This window comes from Misgurnus anguillicaudatus, chromosome 8, assembly GCF_027580225.2.
Source record: "Misgurnus anguillicaudatus chromosome 8, ASM2758022v2, whole genome shotgun sequence".
NCBI classification, from domain to species: domain Eukaryota; kingdom Metazoa; phylum Chordata; class Actinopteri; order Cypriniformes; family Cobitidae; genus Misgurnus; species Misgurnus anguillicaudatus.
The window spans coordinates 33,629,698-33,649,612 of record NC_073344.2 but is presented as its reverse complement, the minus strand read 5'-3'; the positions used below and the strand labels follow the sequence as shown (position 1 = coordinate 33,649,612).

The 19,915-nt window shown below is 37.1% G+C and overlaps 2 protein-coding genes and 1 long non-coding RNA gene across 8 annotated transcripts; 2 read left to right on the top strand and 1 right to left on the bottom strand.

The window, feature by feature from the left end:
* Positions 1-45: 45 nt before the first annotated feature.
* mpp4b (MAGUK p55 scaffold protein 4b) lies at positions 46-13,874 on the top strand. 5 transcript variants are annotated; one of them, XM_073870737.1, is made up of 21 exons: positions 47-246; positions 1,327-1,408; positions 1,564-1,685; positions 3,010-3,087; positions 3,876-3,959; positions 4,088-4,219; positions 6,141-6,222; positions 6,309-6,394; positions 6,890-6,961; positions 8,653-8,849; positions 9,050-9,108; positions 9,211-9,228; positions 9,310-9,351; positions 9,435-9,455; positions 9,864-9,902; positions 11,664-11,843; positions 11,942-12,022; positions 12,126-12,219; positions 12,308-12,416; positions 12,535-12,669; positions 13,350-13,874. In XM_073870737.1, the coding sequence occupies exons 2-21, from the start codon at positions 1,351-1,353 to the stop codon at positions 13,539-13,541; spliced, it is 1,881 nt and encodes a 626-aa protein (XP_073726838.1). In that variant the 5' UTR covers positions 47-246; positions 1,327-1,350; the 3' UTR covers positions 13,542-13,874. The 5 variants fall into 5 exon arrangements, with proteins under 5 accessions (XP_073726837.1, XP_055068092.2, XP_073726838.1 ...); XM_055212119.2 differs by having other exon boundaries at positions 9,861-9,902; XM_073870736.1 differs by having other exon boundaries at positions 46-246; positions 9,211-9,351.
* LOC129449877 (uncharacterized) lies at positions 4,255-6,127 on the top strand. Of its 2 annotated transcripts, none has more exons than XM_073870742.1 (2): positions 4,255-4,856; positions 4,975-6,127. In XM_073870742.1, exons 1-2 carry the CDS (start codon positions 4,661-4,663, stop codon positions 5,754-5,756), a joined length of 978 nt encoding a protein of 325 aa, XP_073726843.1. In that variant the 5' UTR covers positions 4,255-4,660; the 3' UTR covers positions 5,757-6,127. The 2 variants fall into 2 exon arrangements, with proteins under 2 accessions (XP_073726843.1, XP_073726844.1); XM_073870743.1 differs by having other exon boundaries at positions 4,256-4,856; positions 4,978-6,127.
* A 3,708-nt stretch (positions 13,875-17,582) lies between the features above and the next one.
* On the bottom strand, positions 17,583-18,371 carry LOC129449883 (uncharacterized). Its single transcript, XR_012370811.1, has 2 exons — positions 18,090-18,371; positions 17,583-17,620 (listed from the first exon to the last, which is right to left on the bottom strand). It is a non-coding gene; the product is annotated as an uncharacterized lncRNA (long non-coding RNA).
* Positions 18,372-19,915: the final 1,544 nt, after the last annotated feature.

Here is a 19,915-nt window from a genome sequence, read left to right as displayed (position 1 = left end):
CGCGCGCGCGCGCGCTTTCTCTCGCGCGCCCCTTCTGACTCATTTGCTTTAGGGATTAAGTGGGATAGAGACGGATTACGCTCCTTTTTCAGCGCTCTGTGAATATTATTCACGGCATTCCTTTATCTAAACCAATATATTTGAGCAATCTACATGACAGCTCAAGCTAAATAATGCGAAGAAAAACTTTTAAATGTGTTAAATCGTAAACAAGGAAGACTGATAAACCGTGAGAGAAGAGTTGAGGTGAGTGAACGGCGTAATTCTCTCGGTTTGGACGTAATGCTTTATATAGACCTGAACTGTACGACAATGAAATAGTCTGTTTATTCATTTTATTCTGTAAATTGTTGTTTCTGGGATGCTTAATTCAGGATTCAGCATTGCTTAGCATTGTGAATTTGTAAATTCGTACACATCCTGCACAAAATCAGATTTGGATATGCAAATAAGTATATGCTCTAGAAACATTACTGAAGCCATAGCAGTTTGTGGAAATGATCTCTCTGAAAGGAGAATATTTTCAAGAACAGAGATGACGAGAACAGGGACGATTAGCAACTGAAATTAGATATGTGTGGAAATCGAATGTGCAATTACTGAAATTAAAGATACACCATTATTCATACCAGTAAACTACATAGCTTTTAGTCACGAAAATAACTAAATAAAAATTATATCAAACTGAATTCTTGTTATACACTATTATTCAAAAGTTTATGGTGAATTGAATTAAATGTGTCTCATGATTCTTAAATCATTTTTAATTTGAAGGTGTATACCAACATTTTAAAGTTATTTTTGTGTAATAGATCAGAATATATGGTAATTCCTGTTTAATAAGCATTTTATTAAAGGCTAAACCTCAACAATATGGTCAATAAAATGGCATTTTTGACAATTCTGGGTAAAAGATGACTATACTGAAGATGCTAAAATATAATATAGATTTAATTAAATTTTTTGACTAACTACTATGCTATTTCTTTATAGTCACCATAGATCAGTTCGTGGACCCCATTTACTTCCATAGTAGGAATGAAGAATACTATGGAAGTGAATGGGGTCCACAAACGGTTTGGTTAAAACATTTCTCAAAATATCTTCCTTTGTGTTCATCAGAACAAAAAAAATGTATGCGGGTTTGTAACAACATAAGAGTGAGTAAATAATGACAGAATTTAAATTTTTGGGTGAACTATTCCTTTAAGTATTAATAAAGAATGAATAAGTGACCCTAAACTTTTGTTCAGTAGTGTATCTGTTAGCAAAGAGGTGCAATGGATCACTTGAGTAGACTTAAGTGTCAATGTGTTCCTCCTTTAGTTTGAGGTCACTTCAGGAATCAGAATGAGACCAGGCGTGGAAACTGATCCTGTGTCAGTACCACTAGAGATCGGAGAAAATGGTAAGAAAAAACTGACATCTTATATATTTTCGAACAAATGTAAACATTAATTTTTGTTGCACTGCTATGGCTGCTAATAATGACCATAAGCATGATGTCCCACGACTGTCATGTCTCACCCACCCATCAAGTGCTTTTCTGTATCTGTGTTACAGGTCTGACGCAGATCTTAGCCCATGTCATTGCTGAGGTGAAAGGTTCCATAAATAAAGATATAAACGGGGTTGAACTGTTGCACAGTCTTCTCAATGCCCCCTGGCTCCATTCCCTACTAAAGGTTATGTTACACCTACACTATATCCAATTTACACTTAACTATTCCAAATTCAGTTTTGCATTTAGTAGACATTTTAAAAATCAACTTACAGTGCATTTAAAGTATCCACACTATTCCTGACATAAATGCGGGCGACGCCATCTTTGAGCTCAGATGGGTAAAACTTCCGGTGAGCCACTACAGCTAATGGTAGTCCTATTGCGATGGATACGAGTCTGCCGTTTTGACTGGCATTTTAATGCTTATTATGAAATCCAGGAAGCAAGGCATAACTAAGTTGTGCAGTTAGGGGTTGCAATAATGGCTAATACAAACGCAGTAAATTTCTACAAAACATTTGTTTTAACTATAATACATGCACAAGAACTGAATGTGTATGTGGCGCACTTGCATCTATTAACTGTATCCACACATCCATCCAGTAAAACCTTTCATAGAAACTGACAGTGAACAATAAATACAATCATTATTCAAAAACAACATTTATGCTGATAAAAATATGCTGATTTAGCTGGTTTATATATTCTGCTATATATTATTACAAAAATGAGATTACAGTACAGAATATATAGCCTACGTCATTAACTGCTTATTAGTTAATGTTTATAATAGTTTGTGATGTGTTTAAACGTTACTTTTGCTATGTTTTAAATTATTTTTTTAAGCATAAGCTCATGTCTTATCTACTGCATAATAATATTTCCCTAAAACGAAAACAATACTGAAAACATGTAATAGTAGTTTAATATGTTTATTATGGTTTGTTTAAATAACTTACAATGTTGAATGAGAAGCATAAGTTACTGCTGCTGTCAGATTGCGTGAAGCTTGATGTGTCGCCATAAAAACTCAAACAAGTCGATAAAAAATTACAGAAAAAAAAACCTCACACCAGGGACAGTTGTGACATTTTAAACCATCACCTGAAAAGGTTCAAAACAAGAAGTCTCTGTATATTCCATGTATTAAACACTTGACTGACTGTCACACTGTAGAGATACTGGTGTGTCTCTGTGCTTTTATATTTGTGCATTGAAGACCCGTCACCCCCGCAGAACAACATGAAACGATTGAAAATATCTTCATATGATGTATCAGGACACTTGTTAATTTCATCCTCACACTGGCTCATACATGAAATTATGACCGTAATTATCATGGAAAACGCCGGCTCCGGTTCAGTGACAGTACGCGCCGGAAGTCGCACCCATAATTCGTGCAAAGCGTCATGGGGCGTATGAATAGTGTGGATATAATTTATTAGTATGTCTATGTCAGGAAATGAATCCCCTGGTTGTGGTTCTTAATCTTGTGTTGTCTGCAGGTGTATGAATGTCTACAGCAGCACCTCGAACATTCTCCTAGACCGTATCTCTCCTATTCTTCTGGACTATCTTTGCAGGTCAGCAATTATTTTCACCTTTAATATCAATTGTAGCTTCTAAAGCTTTCTGAATTATGAGATTTTTAAGACATAACAGATTGTACAGAATTAGAGTCTTGTTCTTGTGTAAACAGACCTTAATTTGGGGCATAATACCCAATTGCATGTCTTAGGGCGCACTCACATTAGGGCTAACCCAACCAAACCGTGCCCCAGCCCGATTGTCCCCCCTTCCCCAGAAGCACGCAGTGACACTGTAGTGTAGCGATCCGAGCCTGGGTGCGCTTTTCGTCATTAGGATGCGATTGTTTTGAAGAAAAAAGGAAGTAAAGCGCTCTTTTAACACTGGAGCCCATCTTAACGTTTAACAATACTGCGCAATTGGTTTGGATAGTGTGAGTGGGCCCTTAGTCTCGCTCTGAGCGGTTAAAGTTGAAAAAAGTCTACTCTAACTGAAAAGTGCCCAACGTCATTTACGGATGGTATTATCCCTTTCTGACATCACAACGGGAGCCAGATTTGAATTACCTATTTTTTCACATGCTTGCAGAGAATGGTTTATCAAAACTAAGTTACTGGGTTGATCTTTTACACATTTTGTGGTTGATAGAAGCACTGAGGACTCAATTATAGCACTTAAACATGGAAAAAAATCTGATTTTCATGAAATGTCTGTTTTAAAGCGCATGTGGTGTGATTGGCCGCTAAGTCTAGTATTGGTTTGAGTCTCAATCTTAGAGGATTTGGTATAGGTCTGGCCTTAGAGGGTTAGGTCTTGTCTTAACTCTTGAGTATTGGCCCTCTAGATTCTGTCTGATCTGCTGGCAATCCCAAATCCTTCCAATGAAGCTCGAGAACTCTATGGCCTCCTCAGTCAGCCTCACATACAGGTGAGCATTCAGTTTAGAGGATGCACATCATATCTCCCTCTCATGCTTTTTCTTATGCTATAACAGTAAGTCATTAGATTTTTAAACAGCTGGAGTTCATAATATATAATAGAAACAGTATTTTTCAGGCTCTTCTCTCTGCTCATGACACGGTCAGTCTAAGAGACTACGAACCAGGACTGCCTCCACTGCCTAAAGACCTGCCTGAAGATGAGGAAGCCATGAGGATCGTTTGCCTGGTCAAAAACAATCAGCCTTTGGTGAGAATGACCAGAGAAAGGAGTGGTAGGCAAATCTAAGGCTTGTTTTTACTGACCTGCAATTTATCTCGTCGTACGTTGCTGGAGCCTGCCATTCAAATCAACTTGGCAACAAGGTACAGAGGCTGCAAGTGGTTCAAAACCTTGTTTTGGACCACAATATATACCATGCAATATATTGGGAACTACATGTACTTAATATGGGTTAGGGTTTGGTTCAGTGCTGGTCCTTAGGAATTACACAGTTACTTAGTAAGTGCATAATAGAAACACAGGATTGTAAAATAAAGTGCTATCAAATTAAGTGTTGACAAGTGTTCTCATATGTAACTCTAAGCTGTGTGTTGTCACGGATAGACCAGAGCCGGCAGAGGGCTCCGTAGCCATTGGGACACTTTAAGGCAAGCAGAACACTGTGGATTTTTCTAAACTGGGTTACAAATGGCTGAAAGCTTAGGTGGCTTGTTGGAAGGTCCTTGCGGTTACACATCTGCCGACACGCCTGCATCCAAAAGTGTTGTTGGACCCACCACAGTGCGCTGTCCAAACTTTCATGGCAGTTGCCGGCAGAGCAATGCATTATGGGAACAGAACCCGAGTTGTTCTGCGCCCTGTGCCTGTAGCTCAGTTTCAGTTGGTAAGAACCAAAACTGTGCACCAAGTTTGTGACTTGTGTTCCTGAAAGCATTATCTAATCAGTGTTCATTTTCTTCTGTCTTTATTTACCTCACCATTTCTTCCTCATTCATTCTCAGAAGATGATGAAGATGGCGTGGATGATAGTGACAATGGTCATATTTTGCCTGATAATTTCCCCCGACTATCTCCATGGACAGCGTGCACTTATCAAGAACGTTTTAGAAGAACCCGAACTGCTCCCCCCAGCCCGTTAAACTCTCATCGAGTAAGAGAGGCCACCACATGCTCCCATGCAAGGATGGCAAATGAGGAAGGCCTGGATGAGTTGCGCAGTACATTACAGCAGGCAGCCGACTGCATCGAGCGCAGTTCTGAAAAAATACAGCTGCTTGGTGAGAGAATGCTCAATGCTAGTGATCGCATGTCCGAGAGCATGCAGGACAATTCTCAGGCTATGACGATGCTAACGCATGTGGTAGAGAAGCTTCAGGAGATAGTCACGACTTCAGCAGTTACAAAAGCCCCAGTTAATGCGGTTGCAATAAATGCAAGCACACTGGGTAACAGATGGGGCAGAATATCACTCAGTGTTCCTGTCAGTCCAGCTATGACCTCTTCTTCTCGCCGTTCACATTGTTCAACCTGTTCATCCTCATCATCTTCTTCATCCGGCATTACTCTGCTTGAACAGTCAGCTTTATCAAGGGGGAGATCTTTTAGCCACGCCTCCAACGCTGTGTCACTTAAAGGCGCTGTGAAAACAAAGCCTTTACCATCTTCGCCACACCTGATGACCAATGGCTCATTAATATCCAGCCCTTCTCAGAAACATAAAGAGATCAGCAGCACATTTGGGTGTCTCTCTGCCAAGAAGAGAAAGAAGAAAAGCAAGAAATAGGAATAAAGCCTCTTCTATGTTTCATTGGTTTCTAACATCTTTTCAGCGTCTTCCTCATCTTCGTCTCAGGCATGATCTTCTTTTGAAACTTTATTATGTGTGTGTCATTATGTCACCACCTTTCATTTAGGTTACCATAATACGACATCAGTGCTTCTCCAATCTTTTTGGACAATCTTGGTTGTCATACTTCATCAATGAGCATCGTCCTCATCTTCTCTTCGCGTAACACATCATCGTTCAGTTTGTTGTCATTAATAACAACCTTTTGCATGCCACTCCCATCAGACGTGTTTTTTTGGTGTTGAAAGTGTATGTGCTAAATACATAATAAACCTCAGCCTGTAGACTTTTCGATTGACATTTGATTTTTCTGCAATTTAGGGAGCGACAATTAGAAGAGATGATACCACGGGGGAAATATACATCGCCCGAATTATACATGGAGGACTGGCTGACCGCAGTGGTAATGCATTGACGTTGCTGTTCATACCTCTGATATGCAGTTGGCACATACTCCATTGTTCAGTGTTTTTTATGTACTCCTTTAAGGTCTCTTACATGCTGGAGACAGGCTGGTGGAGGTAAACGGTCACCCTGTTTTCGGGCTGGAACCAGAACAGATCATACAAATTCTGGTTAGTACTTACACACACTCGTGCATCAATAAATTGACCTGTTTTGTTATAACTACCAGTATTTCACCAGAAAGTCTGTGCTGGTTGATACAGCTTCACCTGCTAGGTCAGCGTGATCCAACCCTGTTCCTGAAAGCACACCAGCAGTGCACATTTTGGATGTCTCCTACATCTGACCCCATATATCTTGCATCTACTAATGAGCTTATGAATGGAATTTAGGTGTGTTTTAATAGGAAGAGTTGGAAAATGTGTGGTGTTGGTGCGACTCCAGGAACAAGGTAATAGTGATGAACATCAATGCCAGACAACCAGCATAAAATTATGGAAATATTCTGATTTATACAAACATAAACCAAATCTTATATCTTATAACAAACCAAAGTTCCTAAAAAATGTATTTGAAAGGAAATTATGGTAGTAAGATGACTAAAAACTATTTTTATGGATTTGTCATATTAATCTCACTTGTTTGTTTTTTATTTCCCATTATAGGCCCATTCTCAAGGAACCATAGTGTTCAAGTTAGTTCCCATCACCGACAGATCAGTCAACAACCAAACCATGGTGAGCGAAAAAAAATCACAGTTGAGTTTTCTTAATCCAGTGCTTTTATTAGTACCATCCAGAGGTGGGAGTAAGTCTCACATGTACACGTCTCAAGTCTTAAGGGCCGTTCACATTATAACGATAACTATAACGTTAACTATAAAGATATCTATATTAGTGTCCACATCATTGAACAATAATGATACATTTATGCTAATTCGCACACAGCACTCGCGCAAATCACTTGCCTTTAATATTGCATATTTCTTGTATTGTGTTGCATTTACACAGCTGGTAACCAGCAGATGTCCTCAACACGCTGCATTTCGCGTAACTCTAATAGTTTGTGGAATCTCTTACCTTTTGGCGTAGTTTATGTAGTAGAATAAAAAGCATTACGTAGTCAATTTCACAGCAACTGCATCAGCGCTGGATACCTGAGGTTATTTAATGTTATAGACCTCAGCAATGAGTTTCACTGTCATTTCAAGTGCACGTGCACTTGAAGATCAAATATATTTGTCAATGGTTTATCATTTATAAACACTCAGAAAGTGATCCCAACTATATCGTTCATTGTATCTTTATCGTTATAGTTGTGGTGTGAACTCCGAGATTCTCTGTAATATAAAACGATTTTTAAAACACTATTTTTTTATAGTTATCCTCATAATGTCAAGCAATTCAAGTCAAGTCGTAGCTTGGGTCAAGCAAGTCATACAAATGTTTGATGATTTAACTGAATTTATATATTATAACAAGTTTTCATCAATGTTTAAAAACAACCCAGCATTTTGGGTTAGAGGGGACATATCATAAAAATCTGACTTTTTCCATGTTTAAGTGCTATAATTGGGTCTGTTAAATCCAGGCTAAAGTCTCATAATGTAACTCTTAGATTAGTAGCATCATTGGTTTTACATGCACTTACGCGCCAATTGCCAACAAAACACAGACAATGTATGCTGATTTACGTACCGCCTGCAGTTCTGACTCCTGAACGGTATGTTTTATCGTAGGGACTCCTCCATCATCTAGATGTAAATGAATGGCAAATCCAGCACTTGATTTGGGTCTTGTTTGTGAAACAATTATCACTGAAATGCCGGAAACAAACAAAAAAACGTTTTCGCGACTTCTTTGCTGGTCGGGAAAAACAAACTCCGTCCACCATTATCTTAAAGGAATAGTCTACTCATTTTCAATATTAAAATATGTTATTACCTTAACTAAGAATTGTTGATACATCCCTCTATCATCTGTGTGCGTGCACGTAAGAGCTGGAGCGCGCTGCAACGCTTCAATAGCATTTATTTTGTACCACCAAACTTGCTCGTATAACTACTCGTCTTAAATAGGAAAAACGTTGATGTGTTTGGTCACTTCTAACTTTATCTCTAAATGGTACAATTGAATGAATGGGGCTAAGCTAAATGCTATCGAAGCGTCGCAGCGCGCTCCAGCACTTACGTGCAGTCGCACACAGATGATAGAAGGATGTATTAACAATTCTTAGTTAAGGTAATAACATATTTTAATATTGAAAATGAGTAGACTATTCCTTTAACACTGGGTTCTTTGGAAATCTGAACAAGTTTTTTCCTTCCCTCACATCCAAAGACACACTTTGGTCTAAACCAAAATCACACAACTTTCATTCCTAAAGCTCTATGTGTTAATGCTTACCACTTGCTTTTCTCTCTTTGAAGCTCTATGTGCGAGCCATGGTGGACTACAACCCCCAGATGGACCCTTCCATTCCCTGTGCGGATGCCGGAGTGGCCTTCAGGAAGGGAGATATCCTTGAGATTGTGGACCAATCTGATGACCTCTGGTGGCAGGCCATCAAACTGCCCAGCATCTCTGCCTGCGCTAGCCTCATTCCTTCCACAAGCTTGCTCAAAAGGTGAATTCATTGTCGCCGAGGGTTGGTGATCAATGTTAGGATAAATAAACAAGTACATATCTGTATGATGGTTTAGATGCTGACTTGAATGTGATGATAGATTATAAATGTGATTTTAGTTCATGCCAGTATTTAATACCATCCTGAATTTTAAGCTTTATATTTATGACCAAAATGTGTGTTTGGGTGCGTGTTTTTAGAAAGCAGAAAGAGTCGTGGTGGTCTCAGCCTTATCAAACACACACCTGCTTTAAAACCTGTGAGTAAAGAGATAATAAGCATTCTTTATTCATTATTTCTTATGATGTCAATATAAAAATGAGCTACTGTATATCACATGTATTTTGTTTCTAACCCGCAGTAAGCACAGTGCATGAGGGTGAGCATTTAACAATAATCTTAAATATACAAGCTTATCCTTTTATCCACTTTTGTCTGAACTCTATATCTGTTTTTTTAGAAGAAGACCTAATTGCTATAGATGACAAATGTGTAGAAGCAGGTAAAAGTGTATGAATGTTGACAACATATTTTTATGTGTATGTTCGGCCACAATTATTGATTATAAACTTATGTTTTTAACAGATGAGGAAGCGTTTGAATCTGGTAGGTAAGTCCTGACTTATCAGGATAGATCAAATCACAGACAGGTTTAAAAGCAATAATTTCATATTTGTTAATCTGACACTAAACTGGAAATGAAACCTTTAGATCAGGGGTCTCCCGTCCTGTTTCCGAGAGCCACAGGTTTTTAGGTTTGGTTTAAATCATCTGAAAAATTTATGATGATCCTAAACACTTTTTTTACTTGAAAAATCTGTTCCTGCATGGTCATGCTTTCAGAAGAGTTAAAGGATGGTGAGGATAATCATACAGATTCATATTAACTTTCTGTAATATCAACAGTAACTGTAGCTCATGCATATTTAATACTTTCATGCATTGTAACACACATTGTCCTGTGCTTTTGAGTATTTAGATGTGTTGACAACGCCTTGTGTTTTGTTTCAGAAGAGAGTGAATTCAGCACCAATGTTAATGGGATTTATCTTAGTAAGTTATTTTTATATTTAAAAAATGCAACCCTGGACCACAAAACCAGTCATAAATAGTACAGGTATTTGTAGCAATAGGCAACAGTACATTGCATGGGTCAAAATTAACGATTTTTCTTTTATGACAAAAATCATTAGGATATTATTAAGTAAAGATCATGTTTCCTACCGTAAATATATTAAACTGTGTTTATTATTAGTAATATGTGTTGCTAAGGTCTTAAATTGGACAATTTTAAATGCGATTTTCCTCAATATTTAGATTTTTTTTTTGCACCCTCAGATTACATATTTTCAAATATTTGTATCTCGAACAAATATCGTCCTATCATAACAAACCATACACCAATGGAAAGCTTTCAGATGATGTATAAATCTCCATTTAAAAAAGACCCATATGACAAGTTTTCTGGGTTTATATTCAATAAAAGAGAAGACATGGTTATAATTTGTGTTTTAATGGTCCGCATCAGTCTGAACTGGTTTGAAGTAAGTAGGCTATTGTCACGATACTGGGATTTCTAACTTTGATACTATACCTGGAGAAATGCCGGTTTTCAATACCATTTTTGGTACCACGGGGGGGAATCTGCCACAACATTTGGCCTTAAACTTTTTTTATAAACTATTTGTATTATTTTATTCTAAGACAAATATAACAAGGCACAATTTTTTGCACTTTTTTAACATGACTACGAGTTCATAGCAGATTTATTGCTATAACAGAAATAGGCCTATCACACTTTAGGAAATATTTTTGTTTTTCTTCAAGCCTTTAAAATAAACTTACCATTAACTAGATCGTGAATTAGTTAGATAGTAATGGCCTGTTTGTTAAAATGATTAACAACGAAATATATAATACTCTTAAGCATTTATTAATGTAATGTTAATTTTAACATTTTCTAATACGTTTACTAAGTAAAAGTTGTATCTTAATTTTACCGAACATAAACAGTTGTATATCAGTAAAAAAGATAAAATATTTAAAGTAAAAAGTACTTTAAAAAATATATATTGCTTTTTGTTCGTCAATGCATATTTGGCTTACTTCACTTGTCTCCTTCGGTTTTCCACTTTAACTAGTATACAGTGGCGGCCGGTGACTTCTTTTTTCGAGGGCGCTTGATGCGAAGTTCGTCACAACATGTATGTATCCCGTCATGTGTGTGGTTCATAATTTCAAAATATGTGTCCTGTGCGTCAAGTGATCCTATGTGCATCACATGTCTTGTCAAATAAGTGCCTGCTGCAGATGCGTGACGCGTCCAAAGGGTTTATGACAAAAGAGACGCTCACATTTGGCAGATACTCGCATGATCTCATGCGTAATCAGAGTTTAATGCCAAGGGAGTGTCTAGTGTGTATTTTGGGAACGTGAGCGTCTCTTTTATCATAAACGATTTTGACACGCATGCAGCAGGCACTCATTTTGACAAAACACATAATGCACATGGTTCACATTCACATTGCGCCCCTTGGATGAGCAGTTACGAGCCGCCACTGCTAGTATAGACCTTTTGTATGGCGTGGTGAGAACAGTAGGAAAGGAAAACTCTTATGTTTGTTCAAATGAAAGAGATCATTGGTAAATTAACTAAAATGTAATTCCATTATTTCCGATATTATATCCTTTGAGTTAGAATTGTACAAAATTACAAAACTTTCCACTGCTAAAATTACAAAACTTTTCCACTGCTTTTGTGCTGCTAAGTGTGTGTTCCTGTCTTTTTTGTGCATCTGACCGTATGTTTGTCAGCTGGTTTTCGCCGAAGTCTGCGTCTCTGTCGCCGACGAAGGAGTCAGGCATTTGGAGCTTCTCAGTTCTGCTCACTTCGCTGCCCCGCCAGCTGCTACAGTTCCCTGGCCAACCCATATGAAGAGGTGGTGCGATACCAGCATCATCCAGAACACACACATCGCTTAATAGCGCTCATGGGCGAGTATACATCTGTTATGTAATTTTACAACTTCATGTACTAGCTGTGTACATGCTTACAATCTATGTATTATAATAACATAATACTATGGTGTCAGGGCCATCTGGGGTCGGTGTGAATGAACTGCGCAGGAGACTAATCGAGATCAATCCAAAGGTTTACCAAGGAGCTGTTCCTCGTGAGTCTTATACTGCTAATCTAAAATTTTATATTTACACTTTACATGTGGAAAAGGCAAAAGTGTAACGGTTGTAACTATTTTGATTTTTATTTCCACTTAGATACCACACGACCTCCCAAATCCTATGAGGAATCTGGGAGAGAATATCACTTTGTCAGCAAAGAGCAGTTTGACAACATGGTCTGCAGTCACAGGTGTTACGTCATGTATCAAACAGATCATACTGCTTATTTCTGTTTTGCTTTTTGATCACACAACATGAATTATCTTTATCTGAATTAGGTTTATTGAGTTTGGGGAGTTCAAGAGTCATCTCTACGGTACTAGTATAGATGCAGTCAAAGAAGTTTTGGCCAGTGGAAAAATCTGTGTGATTGACATTGAACCATATGTGAGCTTCTTGCAGTTATTGCTATTTTTAATGTAGCTACAAGTTATACATTGAAGACTGATTGTTATAACATTTACAACAAAGCCACTAACACCCCTTACTGTGTTTTTGATTTAAGGCATTAGAGTCAGTAAGGACCCCAGAGCTGAGGGCGTATGTCATCTTTATAAAGCCCCCATCTATTGAGCAGATGAAACAGACGCGAACAAACTCTCATATTATCACAAATTACTACATCAGCCGACCCTTTAAGGTAAGGAACTGCTGTGTAATATTTACATGTACGTTTTAAAGGTGCATTGTGTAACTCTTTTGACAGAAATGCAATATACCGCACATAACTATTATCAGTGGTGTATAAAGACTTTACCAAATAAACTGTATTGTTTTTATTACCTTAGAACAGTGGCGGCTGGTGACTTCTTTTTTTTAAGCTCACGATGCGAAGTTCGTCACAACATGTATGTAGCCTGTCATGTGATCCTGTCTGCATCACGTGTCTTGTCAAAATAAGTGCCTGCTGCAGATGCGTCTAAAGGGTTAATGATAAAGAGACGCTCGCGTTTGCCAGTACTCGCATAATCTCATGCGTAATCAGAGTTTAGTGTTAAGGGAGTGTCTTGCGTGTATTTTGCGACTGTGAGCGTCTCTTTTATCATAAACGGTTTTGATGTGTCTGCAGCAGGCACTTATTTTAACAAAACACGTGATGCACATGGTTCACATGACGCAACAAATACACATATTTTGAAAACACAAGCAACACCCATGACACTCCGACCACTCGGATGAGCAGTCACGAGCCGCCACTGCCCTCCAGATTGTTTTATACATTGTGGTAGCCCTTGCTCACGAAAAGGTTGGAGACCCCTAGTCTAGAGAGAATTGTTCCTTTAAATGTCCCTTCAGTCCATTTCTCTCTCTTTCCATAAGGATGAAGACTTTCAGGAAATAGAGGATGCCGGACACAAAATGGAGCAGCAGTACTGTCAGTTCTTTGATCATGTTATAGTAAATGAGGGCCTGCAGGCCGCATGCGTGCAGCTGCTAACCGCAGTGAGGAGAGCTCAGGATGAGCCGCAGTGGGTACCAGCTGCATGGATCAGACCAACAGAGCAGTCTTAAAAAAGAGAAGTCAAAGTGAAGAAGGGACTCGTTTCTTTCTTTTTCACCTTACATTATGAGAATATTGTTTGTTTTGTCTGTTTAAATCTAAATAAATTATTGTCGGAGCCGATGGTGTAGTGGATGGTGCTCCGACACATGGTGCAAACGCACTTCTGGCGACCCGAGTTCGAATCCCGGCTCAAGGTCTTTTGCCAATTCCATACCCCTCTCTTCACCCTATACTTTCCTGTCATCTCCTTAATTACTGTCTATCTAATAAAGGCAAAAAGCCCCCCCCAAAAAAATATATATATAAATAAATTATATACAAAATATACATCAAAACATACACTGCAGAAGAATGACTTTCTTACTTAGTGTTTTTGTCTTGTTTTTAGTAGAAATATCGGAAAATTCTTGGATTCAGAGGCTTTTTCTTGATGAACAAAACGGCCTCAGAGACTAGGTCTAGTTTATGGACAGGGATGTGCAATTTAGGTGAATTTGCGCTTAAAAAACAAGGAAGAATATCTGCCAATGGGGTGAGAAAATAAATCTTAAAATAAGTTTTTTTAACCACTTAACTCAAGCTAAATTTTCTCACCCCATTGGCAGATATTTTTGCTTGTTTTGGGCACAGGTTCACTTAAATTGTATATTTTATGTCTAGGGACTACACTTGTTTTCTTAGGTCGTTTTGCTCAGGAGGGATCATCTTATTTTGGGAGTTTTTGGATATTTCTACAAAAAAACTAAGTAAGAATGTCATTTTTTGCATTGTTTATCATAAACATGTTATCTGTTCTTCTATGTTTTGATTATTTTCAATATTTTGTTCACCCTTAAGGCAATAATGAAACATAAATCTTTATTAAAGAAGACATATCATGAAAATCAGACTTTTTCCATGTTTAAGTGCTATGATTGGGTCCCCAGTGCTTCTATCAAACTAGACAATGTCAATAAAGATCAAACCAGTAACGTTTTGGTAAACCATTCTCTGCACGCATGTAAAAAATTAGGTCATTGAAATGTGGCTCCCCTTGTGATGTCAGAAGGGGATCTTATTATAATAATACTGACAGGACAATTGAGTTTCCATTTCAACAAACCACCTTTATTGTGATCAGTGTTTGCATTTCATAATCTCATTTCCATTTTAAAGGACACACCCAAAATGGCAAATTTTTCCTTACACCTACAAAGTGTCAATTTTAACATGCTAATAAATTATCCATATGGTATTTTGAGCTAAAACTTCACATATGTACTCTGGGGACACCAAGATTTATTTTACATCTTAAAAAAGTCTTGTGAAATGTCTCCTTTAAGCACCTATAAAAAATGTGATATTTTAGTAGGCCCTACTCATAATCCACTTTACACTGTACCTGATATTCAGGTCAGGAATAAGAAGCAAATGCAAAGCGTTCAGCCATGAAGTCACTGATGGATTCATGTGATGCGTCTATATACAAACAATTTTGATCTGAATGTCTTTTCATATTTATTTTTAATATAAAAGAAGAAACATGAACAGGGACACATTTATTATCTCACATATTATGCAATTTATCTACACAATATGTTACAATACAAACATGTATACAGAGCATTATACAGTGTTATGTGTGCATTATTATCTATCTACCTACCTACCTAGATAGATAGATATGTATCTATCTTTTTTTTGCCCGCCACCCCCCCCCCCTCCCCCCTCTTCGGAGGACAACTTTATTATTATTAAAGCAAATTATCTACACAATATGTACAATACAGACAATAGATGTATATACAGAGCATTAAACAGTGTTATGTGTGCATTATTATCTATCTGCTTAGCTAGATAGCTACATATCTACGTATCTTTCTTTTTTGGCCCGCCACCACCCCCCCTGTTGGGAGGACAATTTTATTTTTATTAAAGCAAATTATCTACACAACATGTTACAATACAGACAATAGATGTATATACAGTGCATTATACAGTGTTATGTGTGCATTATTATCTATCTACCTACATAGATACGTAGATATGTAGCTATCTTTTTTTGGCCCGCCACCACCCCCCCTCTTCGGAGGACAACTTTATTTTTTATTAAAGCAAATTATCTACACAATTTGTTACAATACAGACAATATATGTATATACAGTGCATTACACAGTGCTAAGTGTGCATTATTATCTATCTAGCTAGCTACATATCTACGTATCTATCTTTTTTTGGCCCGCCACCACCCCCCCTCTTTGGAGGACAACTTTATTTTTTATTAAAGCAAATTATCTACACAATGTGTTACAATACAGACAATAGATGTATATACAGAGCATTAAACAGTGTTATGTGTGCATTATTATCTATCTGCTTAGCTAGATAGCTACATATCTACGTATCTATCTTTTTTTGGCCCGCCACCACCCCCCCTCTTGGGAGGACTACTTTATTTTTATTACAGCAAATTATCTACACAATATGTTACAATACAGACAATAGATGTATATACAGTGCATTATACAGTGTTGTGTGTGCATTATCTATCTACCTACCTACCTAGATAGATACGTACGGTAGATATGTAGCTATCTTTTTTTTGGCCCGCCACCACCCCCCCTCTTCGGAGGACAACTTTATTTTTTATTAAAGCAAATTATCTACACAATATGTTACAATACAGACAATAGATGTACATACAGAGCATTAAACAGTGTTATGTGTGCATTATCTATCTGTCTATCTATCTACCTACCTAGATAAATACATAGATATGTATCTATATTTTTTGGCCCGCCACCACCACCCCTCTTCGGAGGACAACTTTATTTTTTATTAAAGCAAATTATCTACACAATGTGTTACAATACAGACAATAGATGTATATACAGAGCATTAAACAGTGTTATGTGTGCATTATTATCTATCTGCTTAGCTAGATAGCTACATATCTACGTATCTTTCTTTTTTGGCCCGCCACCACCCCCCCTGTTGGGAGGACAATTTTATTTTTATTAAAGCAAATTATCTACACAACATGTTACAATACAGACAATAGATGTATATACAGTGCATTATACAGTGTTATGTGTGCAGTATTATCTATCTACCTACATAGATACATAGATATGTAGCTATCTTTTTTTGGCCCGCCACCACCCCCCCTCTTCGGAGGACAACTTTATTTTTTATTAAAGCAAATTATCTACACAATTTGTTACAATACAGACAATATATGTATATACAGTGCATTACACAGTGCTATGTGTGCATTATTATCTATCTAGCTAGCTACATATCTACGTATCTATCTTTTTTTGGCCCGCCACCACCCCCCCTCTTTGGAGGACAACTTTATTTTTTATTATAGCAAATTATCTACACAATATGTACAATACAGACAATAGATGAATATACAGTGCATTAAACAGTGTTATGTGTGCATTATCTATCTGCTAGGCTAGATAGCTACATATCTACGTATCTATCTTTTTTTGGCCCGCCACCACCCCCCCTCTTGGGAGGACTACTTTATTTTTATTAAAACAAATTATCTACACAATATGTTACAATACAGACAATAGATGTATATACAGTGCATGTGTTATGTGTGCATTATCTATCTACCTACCTACCTAGATAGATACGTAGATATGTAGCCATCTTTTTTTTTGGCCCGCCACCACCCCCCCTCTTCGGAGGACAACTTTATTTTTTATTAAAGCAAATTATCTACACAATATGTTACAATACAGACAATAGATGTACATACAGAGCATTATACAGTGTTATGTGTGCATTATCTATCTGTCTATCTACCTACCTACCTAGATAGATACGTAGATATGTAGCTATCTTTTTTGGCCCGCCACCACCCCCCCTCTTCGGAGGACAACTTTATTTTTTATTAAAGCAAATTATCTACACAATGTGTTACAATACAGACAATAGATGTATATACAGAGCATTAAACAGTGTTACGTGTGCATTATTATCTATCTGCTTAGCTAGATAGCTACATATCTACGTCTCTATCTTTTTTTGGCCCGCCACCCCCCGGTGGCGGGGCTTCCAAATTCTCCAGATCTCAATCCAGTCGAGCATCTGTGGGATGTGCAATACAAACAAGAAAATTATCAGCATACATTTTCCTTCATTTGTATAGCATTGGAAACAAATTGTTAAACTTAAATACTTGGTGTATGTTTGTGATTTACAGATTTTGTAGAATGTATAGAAAGGTCTATTTTTTGGCAACCCGAATAATCACTGGGTCTAACATTACCCGACCACCCCTGAAAAAAACGCTAGGCTACGCCCCTGTCTTTTAGGGGTTTCTGAATAGTTATTGGACATTTAAAAACAACGTAACGTTATTTAAATTTCATTAAAATATATAATTAATATAAGGGAGAGCTGGGCACAACATAACGCTTTTTGACTTCGGCTCTATCATTCAAAAATATTTAGGTTATATAAATCATATTTTTTACACAATCAACATCTGTGCTATAAATGAACACTGTTTGTGGGACCTACCGTTAGTGACAGGAGTGCAAACGTTACGACTTACCCCATAGGTTTGGTTAATTGCCCTGCTGGAAAAACCAGCTTGGACCAGCTAATGACCAGCCTGGACCAGCTTAAACCAGCTCAAGCTGGTATTAGCTGTTTTTTCCAGCAGGATGTAACAAACTGAGGGTTTTTTGTAACACCTGCTAGAAAATTTGGTTAAAAGACAAATAATTCAATACAATTATTTCTATATAAAGTTGGAAGGGTGAAAGGACTGCACAATTAAGACAAAAAAAATCATTATTGTCATCAATCATTTTTGTGTCAATTTACACAACGCTCATACCCGTCAACATTTCGGAACCAAAATCTAAGAGACTTCTGTACGCAAAAAAAAAATGTCACAATACACGATACACACAAAAAAATCGTGTGTGTTGTTGTATTGGCCTCGAGAAATTATTGAAATATGTAGGCTATGTAATTGATTGTGTGAGTACGGTGCGTTTCCTACAAAATCTGCCAACTGGACAACATCAGAATATATTGATGTGATTTATGTAACGGTTTAGGAGGTCATACAATTTACGGCAGTTTAAATAACAAAACGGAAGAGATGCGGGAGATGATTGTGAAATACACGGGAAAAAACACAAGTATTTGTTGACAGGTATGAGCTGAATAAACTGTAATAAAAAGCATGTTAATTAATTATCACATTACCAAATGCAGTTAGCGTCTACTACAAGTGTCTGTGCTTCGTAATTTTTCCTACCTGTCCTGAGTGTTTTCAACCTTTACCTCTCCTACCCCTACCACTAATGACCAAACACAGTGCAGAATTCGCTTTATATAGCCGCCCCCCCCCCCCCATTGTTGCGTCATGCGTTCTAAATTCCATGATGTCATCTGTGGCAACCGGTGGCAACATCTGGGTCACGTGGGTGCCGAGCCATCCAACCAACCACGATGGAGAAGGCAATTATTAATAAAAAAAAAATACAAATGGCCTAATGCTTCTCATTCTTTACTTTTAACTGTGTTACAGTTACAATAATTAAATCCATTATCATGTTTTATTTTCATCTAACATTCATTTTCTATGTTTATAAACGATTTTTCTTTATAGCTATTTTCCATCTTTAAATTATAGGCTCGTAAATTTGTTAGACTGATAAGAGACTTTGATATATTAGAGCATAAATGACCCCTCTTTGTTCCATTTTATTTCTTTATATTTTTTGTTTATTTTTCCTAATATTTGTGCGCCTTGCTATTGTTTTTTTATGTATGTTATTATGAATGTACATTTTGTCCATACTTGTTATTCATGAAAGTCCACTAGATGGCACCATGTTTATTTGATTTAAAGTTTTAGACAGGGCCCTAAAAATATTATGGAATCCAACCTTCAGAGACAATTATTTTCAAAACGTCCCTACCTTAAATTAAAATGATCACGTGCTCGTAAAGGGATAGTTCACCCAAAAATAAGAATCCAGTCATCATTTACTCACCCTCATGTTGTTTTAAACCTGTATGAAATTCTTTTTTTATTATGAACACAAAATAAGATATTTTGAGAAATGATGCACATATTTTATTATATGGAAGTCAATGGTTACAATTAACTGTGTGATTACCATCATTAATCAAAATATATTATTTTGAAAAAAGAAACTCATACAGGTTTAGAACAACATAAGAATGAGAAAATTATGACAGAATTTAAATTTTTGGGTGAACAATCCCTTTAAGGCCCTTAACTCTAGGTTGCACATGCAGTTGTGCTCACCATTAGATTAGCTTTTTATAGTTCTTTTATAGCTTTTTATGTGCACTGGATGGATTAGATATTTATTAAGACTTAAAATCAATAAGTCT